Source organism: Eucalyptus grandis, chromosome 3, assembly GCF_016545825.1.
Source record: "Eucalyptus grandis isolate ANBG69807.140 chromosome 3, ASM1654582v1, whole genome shotgun sequence".
Lineage (NCBI taxonomy): Eukaryota > Viridiplantae > Streptophyta > Magnoliopsida > Myrtales > Myrtaceae > Eucalyptus > Eucalyptus grandis.
Genome location: NC_052614.1, coordinates 53,485,649 through 53,498,430, shown reverse-complemented (window position 1 = coordinate 53,498,430; position 12,782 = coordinate 53,485,649). Strand labels below are relative to the sequence as shown.

Genomic DNA, 12,782 nt, shown 5'->3' with positions numbered 1-12,782 from the left:
GTGAAGTAGTTTGGATTCGAGGATTACTCTTAAACCTCCGATTACAGGTCAGTGGACCAACTGAATTGTTTTGTGATAACGATGCTACACTCAAATTGACAACAAATCCAATATATCACAAAAGAACAAAACATATAGAAGTTGATTGCCATTTCACTCGAGACAAGATCACAAAGGGAGTTCTTGTAACAAAGGGACTTGGAACTTTGGATCAACTAGCAAATATCTTCACTAAGCTACTATGTCAAAGACAACATGCATACTTGTGAAGCAAGCTAGGTGTCCATGACATCTACAGGCTACCAGCTTGAGGGGGAGTGTTGAAGATATAATCAAACATCCTGACTGTGGCGCCGATTCTAATTGATTAAGTGAATTTGTAATTGATTCAGTGAATAGGAAATTATGATTCTTTGTTCATTATTTCCTTATTTTCTTTTCATTCTTAAACTATTAGTGGATCGTTGTAATTGTACACAATTCAATGAATATACATAAAATTTTCCCTCTCCACTCCTCCTCTTTTTCTATCAGTTTTAGGTCTGGTCCTGTACTCTGTTGTGCACATTCCAATCCCCCAACATAGTTCAATCTGGTTTCAACAATGCGTCTTTAGAACTTGTACTTGTTCTCGAATCAAATTTGGAACTCTTGTTGCGTAAACTTTTGAGTTTAGGCGCACATCTTAAGTCTAGTGACTCGTTGTTCCACTCATAGTTGCTTCTTTAGGCACATAGATTTTCTCTCGTTGGATCTAGCAAAGGGTGCCCTCGCCCTCGCCCTCACTAGTTGGCAACCTTGGCAAAGGGTAATAACGAAAAATGAAAAAAAGAGAAAAGAAGAAAAAGGGAAGGAAAAAAGAGAAGAAAAATTAATAAAAGAATTAGAAAAAATTATTTAAAAATAAAATTTCGCATTAGTACTAACCGTGTCACATAAGACATTGGCATCCACACGATGAACTAAAGAAATAGTAATAAGAAAATGGTTATGGCTAAATTGCTCTCACTAAAAAGTTTGGGAATGAATTGATATCAGTTTATATTTGTACTTTTCCCATTATCTAAAGGGAGATATTCCACTTTTGAACCGTCAAAACTAAATTACTGCAAAACTAAGTTACGATAAAAACTTGAGTTCATGGGGCTTTTCATCACCGGCACTTAAAAGCGAAAATCCGTAAACTCGTGCTATTGACCACGAATTAGGCCACTTATTTAAATAAATCACCAATTTTTTTTTGTCAACCCTACTTCATTCCTACTCTAATTCTCACTTTCAAACTTTTGCCCTACTTATTTGCAAGGCGAGGGGAGTCGAAACCTACACTTGAAACTAAATCGTCCTTATCCCAACCCCCTCCCCCCCGAGAAGGTGGGGATTCAAACCCTCCACTTCTCCCTTACATGTTGGAAGGGTGGCCACTAGGGCAAATCTTGGTTAAATAAATCACCAATTAACTAGTTACTATATCCCACTACAATTCATGCAGATGCATCATCCAAAAGTTGTGCGAACATGCTGCGGTCCCTACCGCTCAATTGTTTCCTGAAGTTAGGGGTGGCAAATGGGTGGGTCGGGTCAAAAATGGGTCGACCTATATTTGACCTATTTAACATGTTTTGACCCATATTCTTGTAGTGTAAATCTAGTGACCCATACCTAATCCGACCCGTACTCGACCCATACTCGACCTGACCCAGATTGCTAAAACCTATTAATATTCTAGGAAAAGCCACTTCTACTAATGCTAATTGGATTAAAACTTCAAATTAAATTAAAAAAGTAAATAAAAAGTTTTAAAAAAACCTATAAATTGAAATATTTATAAAAAAATTAGACTATATACATGCTTCTCTTATTTGAAGTGAACATACAATTGAATAACTAAAAACTCGTAACATGAATTTTTTTAACTAAACCTAAAAAACTCATTTTTATAATTCTTTTTAAACTATTTTTAAAAAATCAAAATTTTAACTTTTTTAAATACAATTTTTAATTATTTTTATTTTTTAAAATATAATTTTTAATTTTTAATAATTATTTTTAATTTTTCTCTTTTCTCTTTTCTTTTTCTTCTTCTTCGGCCGGCCGCCGACTATGATGACGGTTAGCGACCGACCACGAGCGAGATCGAGCTCGACGGCGTTAGGCAAGACTTGATCTCGCCGATCTGGCAAGGCCGAGGCCCGCTGACGCCAAGCTCGAGTCTCGCTAGATTCGGTGAGGCTCAAGCCTCGCTAGTCGTCGGTAACCCTAGCGAGCTCGAGCCTCGCTTGGCCTATCGCCGGCCGGAGGTCGGTCGTCGCTCTACCAGCCGCCGGCTAAGGAAGGAAGAAAAGAAAGAAAAAAAAAAAAAAAATTGAAATATGAACAATAATTATAATTTCGATTTAAAAAAAAAAAATTATTTTTATAAAGTTAAAAAGGCCATGGGTTTAAAATTTAAAATGGGTTTCCTAATAACCCATTTAGACCAATTTCTTTTTGTTTTACTTTCTCAAACCCATTTCGACTCATATTTAACTTTTGTTTGATCCATATATGACCCATTTAACTAAAAATTGGTCATAATATGGGTTTATGATCCATTTTGCCAGCTCTACCTGAACTATGAAAGAGTATGGATGAATGCTGTACATTGAAAGACATTTATTTGGCTGTGGAACGCTATAGATATATTCATTCATGGCTAACTTCTAATAAAGGTACACTGGAACTTGGCAATGGCCAAAATCCCAAATCGGTATGCTCGTCATAATTTATTTCAAACTAATTTTTTGATCATCGAAAATCCCAAAGTGGTACATTTTTAATAAATTTATCCAAAACTAAATTTTTGACAACAAAAAAAATCAAACTAGTACACGTAATAAATTTACCATTTGTTAGTTTTTATTAAAATTACCGTCAAATTGCTAAGTCGGATGATATGTGGCAATTAAGGGTTGGATTTTACCCTTTTTTTTTATTAAAGTAAAATCAGTTTACGATTTTTTGGAGTATTAATCAATTTTAATAGACGATGGGTAAATTTATCACAAATGTATCAATTTGAGATTTTATGGTTGTCACGTCTCGAACCTTGAGCGCGCGCACATCTCTCGGTGGTCAATAGAATTTTGCGACGTTCTTAGGACTCCTCGCCGACCCTTTTCATTTTATTGCACATGCGGAAGTGAATTGACTAATCCCCCAACAACAACAACATGTGATAGAAAAATAGGATAACCAGTTTCAAATTAAATACACTTTCATAAACACCTCAAGCTTATACAGAAGGTCTATCTCATAAAGGATTACTGAGCCACCTAAGCTCCTAACCCTTCCGCTTCAAGCTCCGGGATCTTCACACTGGGGACCTGAAAATGGTTATTCAATAACAAGTGAGATGTAAATCTCAGCGAGTTCTTCCCCTAATCCCCCGATTAGTACACCAACTCAACTCGGGGTATCTCTTTAGAACCATCCCACAAACAAACCAAAGATTAATCAACAATCAATAGTCGGTTCACATGCAACCTTACCTAGTATGTCATATCCTGCATATCAAAACTCAGCACAATACACGCAATGCACATGGCCATTAAATGATACAGTTCATCAATTACATACAAATAATGTTACAAGCAATCTCACCTGGCCATGGCCACACAAACGCGATGTTTGGGGGTAGAGGTGCGGACGCACCGCCATCCCTCATCCTAGCCTAGTATTGTCCTCCTTGGGCCCCACACTAGCGCGGATGAACCGCCATCCCAGTCGGGCCACCCCTCAAGGCTTTGTTCTCAGCACAATAGAAGCATATGTGAGACGCGTTATCGATTCATGCGTGCGTGCCATAAATAGTGTGTTCAACTCATGCATGACTAGAACTAAAGATGCCCTGATTCTCATGCGTTCTTGCACATTAGTGCTCCACACAGCACACATCAATCAATCACATGGACCCAAGTCAATGCAACAGATAACAGTCTTCCGGCATAACCAGGCATCGTCTCGCACCATCAAGCACGGCAACATCTACATTTAGACGGCAGTCCATATAAGAGCATCAGTCCAGCCTCCACTGCGACCAGCATCCGTTGACGTGGGGGCATTCTCGAAGGAGTATCGTTCGGCCCCAAAAGCTCGTGACGACATCTCATATCATTCATGCATTCATTCAATTTCAGCCCAGGATACCGTGTATTGCACTCAAATACCTCAATTAAAATGGTGATCTCGGCTTATTTTCTTCATATTAGAAATACATGGTAAAATAATTGTGTGTGGGGATACGGTCAGATCGAACAAGAAAATTTGTGTCATCTCTTTTAAAATCCCACAGTTTGATATAGTATTTAAACACACTTTCGGTGTCCAAAACCTTACACCCGGTATTTTCTAATTAAATACCAACAGTTTCCAATCACCATATTATTGCACAAAACATCACCCAATTCATGCGGATGCCCATGCATTTACACATTCATTCACTTCATAAAATCAATACACATGAAATTAGACCACTTTTCATTCTCGGGTGAACAGTGCGCGTGAACAGTGTTTCGTGAACATTGTCGCGTGAATAACTCGTGAACAGTGTGTCATGAATAGTGAAATTCAAGAATTAAGTAACTAATAAATTAACTCCACAAGTCATTAAAAACACTAATTAAAGCAAGCAAAGCATCAAGAACCATCACCAAACTAACATCGGTCCTAATTGGCAGAAATAGGCAATTCACACATCTCCAAATTTAAATCCGTAAACCTAACCAATCGAGCTTCGAAAATTTCCAAATTTGAATATATTGTAGAGAACACATAAAAATATTTTTCATGAAGACAACTAAATCCAGATCCTTCTAAATTCATCACAGTAAATCACTCAATCCAGCGCCAAAATTAGGTTTGTTCTCAGAAATTCGGTTTTCCGAAATCAGTTTGGTTCGAGGTTTTAAACACGTCCGTTTGATTTCAAATTTGAGTATGTTAAACTATAAGAGGTGAAAAATAACTTTCATGAAGAAACCATTTTAAAATTCTAACTCTAAGAGTCGATAAAAACCCCTAGAATCCTAAAAGGTCACCAGTTCCAGCGAAAATTGCAGTTCTGTTTGAAAATGACGGAGCTAATATCTCTAACTTCTAAGTTCCTAAAAATCTTGGGAAAAATATATGTTGTATATTAAGATGTTTAAAACATTTCTCTAGGAGATGTCGGCTCCAGATTCGCGACCTATTTCAATCTACAAAAATTACAAACCGCAAGTGTCCAGAAACCAGTTCTGAAGAACAGCCATTGTTTTCAACCAAATCATCCTCAACGGAGCAAATCTCCCTAATTAGACTAATATTAACCCATTATAATACTAATATAACTATTATAGACTATCACTAATCCCTATTTAAGCTAACCTAAACCATCCTTAAGTCTAAATCAACCTCCTAAGCAAGTTTAGGCACTAATCAAAGGATTAGGAGCTAAACTCATCCGACGACAATTCTGACAACATGAGCGCGACGGCGGTGGCAAGGGCTACGCTCGGTTACATTCAAAATGTCACAGAGGCGCTCGGCTAATGGGTCTCGGCGGAGGTGGTTTTTGATTTGGCATGAACGGCAGGCGGACGGCTCGCAGATGCGTGGTGCGGCTCTTCGGCAGTGGATGGCGGCTTGTGGATAGTGATGGCCCACGGCCATGGCGTAAGGTGATGGCTGGCTTGGGGCAAAAACAGTAGCACACTGTGCTGTTTTGGAAGCAAAACAGAAAAGAAATTAAAGAGAAAAAGAGAAGAAGAAGAGGGACATGGGAGTGGGGGTTGTCGAGAGGAGGAAGGGGAAAGGGGAGAGAGAAACAATAGAATAATAGAGGGGAAGTTGCGGGTAAATTGTAGCAGAAGGGTTGGCGTAGGTGAGGGGGTGGAAAAGTGGGAGAGAGAGGGAGAAAAAGAAGAAAGAGAGAAAGAAGTTATCGTAAATGAGGGGGTGAAAATTGCATGCGAAGGAGGGGAGAAGAAAACGTGAGGGAGAGAGAGAGAGAGAGAAAAGAGAAGAAAGAGAAGAAAGAAAGAAAGAGAAAATAAAAGGAGAAAGAGGAATCTCGGCCGAAGGAGAAGGAAGCGTGAAGGAGAGGAGAAAGAGGAGAGAGAAAAATAATAATAATATTTTTATCATTTTTATTTTTATTCCAATCTCCGATTTTTCATCCGATAATTTCTTTTTCCGAAATTTCGGGATGTTACAACTCTTCCCATCTTATAAAAATTTCGTCCTCGAAATTTAAACATTTAAAATTCTTCTTCAAAATGGTGGGGATATTGTTGTCACATCGATTCTTCGCTTCTCCAAGTAGCTTATTCTATCTCGGACGTTCCCGATAATTCAAAATCCAATCTTTAGTCCTCATGCCATGTGAATTTCGCACTAATGCCATTTTAGGTACAACTTAGACTGACGGGCGGCTTTGAGGATTCACGCGTGACCGACTCGTGCCAAACACATTCAAGACATCTTGACGCATGGACGTCCTTGACTACATGAAATTGTGGAGGATCGATTCTCATTTCAAAGTACACGATTACTAAGAATCGGCCTAGGGTCGTTTGTGGGCTCAATAACAGTAAACGAAAATCACCCGTTGTTCCATTATGTTCTGTCCGCGAATCGACTTTTAATCGTCCTTGAAATCGGCTTGCCTATCTATAGGATCGTCCTCATGCAAGTCTCACGGTCAAGTCATTTTCCCAAGTCAAGTTCTTCAGTCGTACGAGTTCTATCCTCATTAGCCTTTCCCTTTATGGTTAGTATCTCAAGAGTGATCAATTCCGAGTGAGATCAACCAACAATGCATTGACGAAATTCACATCCATTCATCCCTTAGATGACTCAAATTTCAATATTTCAAAGGGACCTACGTACCTCAGACTTAGTTTCCATTTTCTTGCTGAAGCCTGAAGTACCCCTCATTTGTGACACTTTCAAAAACACGTGTTCACTAACTTGGAATTCCAATGGTCTCCGGCACTTATCGGCATAGCTTTTTCTTTTTTGGGTGGTTTTGAGCAGTCTATAATCTGTTTCTGATAACTGTGACGGCATCCACTAATTGCTGGACTAACTCTGGGCCCGTGACCTTTCGTTCCCCGACTTCATCACAACATAGTGACATTATGCACGCTCTGCCATACCACGCTTCAAAAGGAGTCATTTGAATACTCTGCCGGTAGCTGTTGTTGTAGGCAAACTCAACGAGATAAAGTTGTTCTTCCCAACTTCCTTTGAAATTCAAAATGCAAGCCCGTAGCATGTCTTCAAGGGTTTGAATCGTCCTCTCAGCCTAGCCATCTGTCTGAGGATGATAAGCCGTACTGTATTGCAGCTTTGTTCCCAACGCATTATGCAAACTTTTCCAAAAAGCAGCTGTAAATCTCGAGTCTCGGTCGAACGTAATCATCACTGGCACTCCATGCGGACGAACAATTTAACGTACACACTCTGCATGCCTATCCAAATCTAGGTCTTTTCATACTGTGATGAAGTGAGCTGACTTCGTCAGTTTGTTGTCCACTATCCAAATAGAATCGTTACCCCTTTGACTCCTCAGTAAGCCTGTCACAAAATCCATTGTAATGTGCTCCCATTTCTACTCAGGAATCTCGAGAGGTTGCAAAAGTCCTCCTAGTTTACAGTGCTGAGCCTTTACTTGCTGACACGTCAAACACTTGGTGACATGCTTAGCTATGTCTGCTTTCATATTGGACCACAAATAGTGTTGATGCAAATTCCAATACATCTTCGTACTGCCAGGATGTATGCTGTAATTGCTACGATGTGCTTCTAATATGATTTCCCCCTTAAGTTCTGCATCATCAGGTACACACAATCGTCCTTTGAATCTCAACATTCCGTCTTTTAAAATGTGAAAATCTGATTTTCTCTTTTCTACCTCCTCCTGTACAATCTTCTGGATTTATGGGTCAGTCCACTAGAGTATCTTAATTCTCATTTGAAGGTAGCCATAAAATTTGAAAGGTGGCCTACCTCAAACTTGAAATCCGAATCTCTAGTCTTCTCTATCAAAGTCCATTCCTTGAGTACCATTTGGGCAATCGAAGACTTCTGACTCAGCGTATCGACAGCTTTATTCGCTTTTCCTGGGTGATACAAAATATCACAATCATAGTCTTTCAGAAGTTCTAGCCAATGACGTTGTCTTATATTCAATTTCTTCTAAGAAAATAAATACTTGAGACTCTGATGGTCCATGAAGATCTGAATCTTTCTCCACACAAATAATGTCTCCAAATCTTCAGAATAAAAATGATTGTTGCGAGTTCTAAGTCATGCGTCGGATAATTCAATTCATGAGGTCTCAACTGACGAGACGCGCATGCAACAACTCTGCCATGTTGCATCAACACGCAACCCAGTCTTCTAAATGACGCATCGTTGTAGATCTCGTATCCTCCAAGACCAGAAGGAAGGGTCAGCATAGGCGTGGTGGTCAGCTTTTGCTTAAGCTCTTGAAAGCTATACTTGCACTCACCTGTCCATACAATTTTTTCTTCCTTCTTTAGAAGTCGAGTCAATGGTGATGCTAATGCAAAAAACCCTTCTACAAACCGTTTGTAATACCCTACCAAACCCAGAAAACTTTTGATCTCTGTCATTGTAGTCGGTCTCGGCCAATTACTTACTGCTTCAATCTTGCTTGGGTTCACAGAAATATCTTTGATCTTCAATTCTTCAACTGTCGTGTCAATTACGATTGCCAACTAACCTTCGCAACCCCCATCTAGTCACCAGGATGCCTCAACAAATGAAACCAAAGTAATCGAGGGTCCTCCTTGATTTTCAATAAAATTGAAACTACCTCTCGCCACCAGGTTAAACTAAATTGCTTCATAATAACAATCCATTATAGCAAGATGCTCCTCCTTTCTCCAACCTCATTCCATTAAACCGAAGTTCAACAAGCTTAACAATACTTTCGTTGCGCCACTTTAATAAATTATCCCAGAAACACTGCCCCTCTTGTTCGGTGCATAGTCCAGTTCATTCCTACAATTTTCGCCATCCTAGAAGCCTGCCAAGAGCCGCTCCTTGTCCAGGCTCTCTCTAGCCTTAGTGATCACTCCACGCCCTCGTTGGACCGGGTCGTTATAGGCCCATCAGCCTTCGCTTGGTTCGTCCCCGAGCTACACATCTATTGAAGGGGTCCCGTTTCTATAGGGACTAACTCACATAGGCATTGTTCGCTTTGGCCAGTCCCATACCGAGCCTCACGGTTTTACCCTTTGACACATAGTTAGGCACTATCCCAGGAGGTCACCCATCCTAGTAATGCACTATCCTAAGCTTGCTTATCCTTCAAGTTTAGAGGCATCAACTGACTTTCAATGTCCAGTTTTAAATCGTCTAAAAACCTTTTTGTCCCACCTACTGGGTCCTTAATTAGTCTCGGTGCATACTTAGACAACTCTGCAAACTTTGCCTCGTACTGATCTATGGATATCTCATTCTAGCGAAGCCGTCAGAACTCTACCATCTTGGACTCTCTCACACTGTCTAAGAAGGACTTTCCATTGAAGGCCTCACAAAAGGCACCCCAAGTCTGAGCTATGCCTTCCGGGAACACTCTTCTTTGAGTGGCTTCCCACCACGTACTGGCGTTACCTTGAAGCTGATAAGTTGCCAGAAGTACTCGATCTTCCTCTAAACACCTCAGCATGGTGAAGATCTTCTTAACATCCCTTAACCAAAGGGTTGCAGTCTTAGGGTTGCCCACATCATTGAACCTCGGTGACTTAAGTCTTAGGAACTGCTCTATCAGCTTATGCATCAGTCTCCTATCGATCACAATCCCAGGTTGGACTTCAGCAGGTGGGACTGCAGCAGCAGCGGCAGCTTGATTATGAACTTGCTGTCCCATCAAAATTCCCAAAGTCTCAAGCGCATGCACGATCCTATCTAATCTAGGATTGTCAAGTGTTGCTACACCAGTACCAGCCTAAGGCTGTACTCTCTCACTCGCGCTGGCCTAAGCATGCGTTCTTCTTCGGGTACTAACCTTAGTCGGCGTCCCATCCCGAGTGACAGACGAAACAGACCTCCTCTCAGGAGTCTTCTAATCTGGATCACTCATCCTATATGATCTCTACAGAACTTGCCTCCTAATTCCACATCGAATTAGAGAAATTGAGTGACCCACACAAAACAACTATCAATCAGCTAGCCAATCACAGGCGTCTGCATAAGGAAAAAACATTTCCTACTAACTATTCCAAAACCCATTGCACCTTATCACTTCAAACGCTAACCTTACTTTGATACCACTTAATGGGGATGTCACATCCCGAACCTCAAGCGCGTGCACATCCCTTGGTGGTCAATAGAATTTTGCGACATTCCCAAGACTCGTTGCCGACCCTTTTCATTTTATTGCACATGCGAAAGTGAATTAACTAATCCCCCGACAACAACAAACATGTGATAGAAAAGTAGGACAACCAATTTCAAATCAAATACACTTTCATAAACACCTCAAGCTTATATAGAAGGTTTATCTCATAAAGGACTACCGAGTCACTTATGCTCCAGACCCTTCCGCTTCAAGCTCTGGGTTCTTCGCACTAGGGACCTGAAAATAGTTATTCAATAACCAGTGAAATGTAAATCTCAACGAGTTCTTCCCTTAATCCCCCGATCAGTACACCAACTCAACTCGGGGTATATCTTCAGATTCATCTCACAAACAAACCAAAGATTAACAATCAACAATCAATAGTCGATTCGCATGCAACCTTACCTGGTATGCCATACCCTGCACAATACACGCTATGCATATGGCCATTAGATGATGCAGTTCATCAATCATATAAAAATCGTGTTACAAGCGATCTCACATGGCCATGGCCACACAAACGCAATGTCTGGGGTAGAGGCGCGGACGCATCGACATCCCTCATCCCAGCCAGTATTGTCCTCCTTGGGCCCCACACTAACGCGGACAAACTGTCATCCTAGTCGAGCCACCCCTCAAGGCTTTGTTCTCAGCACAATAGAAGCATATGTGAAACGCGTTATCAATTCATGCATGCGTGCCATAAACAGTGTGTTCAACTCATGCATAACTAGAACTAAAGATGCCATGATCCTTATGCGTTCTTGCACATTAGTGCGCCACACAGCACACATCGATCAATCACACGGATCCCAAGTCAATGCAACAAATAACAGTCTTCCGGCATAACCGGACATCGTCTCGCACCATCGAGTACGGTAACGTCTACATCTAGACGGCATTCCATATAGGAGCATCGGCCCAGCCTTCACTGCGATCGGCATCCGTTGACGTGGGGCATTCTCGAAGGAGCATCATCCGGCCCCGAAGGCTCGTGACGGCATCTCATATCATTCATGCATTCATTCAATTTCAGCCCAGGACACTGTGTATTGCACTCACATACCTCAATTAAAATGGTGATCCCGACCTATTTTCTCCATATTAGAAATGCATGGTAAAATAATCGTGTGTGGGGACACGGTCAGATCGAACCAGAAAATTTGTGTCATCTCTTTTAAAATCCCACATTTTGATATAGTATTTAAAAACACTTTCAGCGTCTAAAACCTGACACCCGATATTTTCTAATTAAATACCAACAATTTCTAATCACCATATTATTGCACAAAACATCACCCAATTCATGCGGATGTCCATGCATTTACACATCCATTCACTTCATATAATCAATATACATGAAATTAGACCACTTTTCATTCTCGGGTGAATAGTGTCGCGTGAACAGTGCGTCATGAACAGTGAAATTCTAGAATTAAGTAACTAATAAATTAACTCCACAAGTCATTAAAAACACTAATTAAAGCAAGAAAAGCATCAAGAACCATTACCAAACTAACATCGGTCCTAATTGGCGAAATCGAGCCTTCGTGCATCTCCAAATTTAAATCTACAAACCTAATCAATCGAGCTCGGAAAATTTCCAAATTTGAATTTGCTGTAGAGAACACATAAATTTTTATTTTAATTTTTATGAAGACACCTAAACCCAGATCCTACTAAATTCGGCTCAGTAAATCACTCAATCTAGCGCCAAAATTAGGTCCGTTCTCGGAAAGTTAGTTTTTTGAAATCAGTTTGGTTCGAGGTCTTAAACACGTCCGTTTGATTTGAAATTTGATTATATTAAACTATAAGAGGTGAAAAACATTTTTTTATGAAGAAACCATTTTAAAATTCGAGCTCCAAGAGTCGATAAAAATCCCTAGAATCCTAAAAGATCACTAGTTCCAGCGAAAATTGCAGTTTTGTTCGAAAATGGTGGAGCTAATATCTCCTGCTTTTGAGTCCCTAAAAATCTCGAAAAAAATATATGTTGTAGCTTAGGATGTTTAAAACATTTCTCTAGGAGATGTCGGCTTTAGATTCACGACCAATTTCAATTTACAAAAATTACAAACCGCAAGTGTCCAGGAACCAGTTCTGAAGAACAACCACTGTTTTCAACCAAATCATCCTCAACGGAGCAAATCTCCCTAATTAGACTAATATTAACCCATTCTAATACTAATATAACTATTATAGACTATCACTTCCGACCAAAAAAAAAAAAAAGACTATCACTAATCCCTATTTAAGCTAACCTAAACCATCCTTAAGTCTAAATCAACCTCCTAAGCAAGTTTGGGCACTAATCAAAGGATTAGGAGCTAAACTCATCCGACGACAATTTCGACAACATGAGCGCGACGGCGGTGGTGAGGGCCAC

General features: G+C 40.2%; 1 protein-coding gene across 1 annotated transcript; it reads right to left on the bottom strand.

Annotated features, from left to right (window-relative positions):
• Positions 1-9,523: 9,523 nt before the first annotated feature.
• Positions 9,524-9,922, bottom strand: LOC120291966. Its single transcript, XM_039309783.1, has one exon. It carries the CDS (start codon positions 9,920-9,922, stop codon positions 9,524-9,526), a length of 399 nt encoding a protein of 132 aa, XP_039165717.1.
• Positions 9,923-12,782: the final 2,860 nt, after the last annotated feature.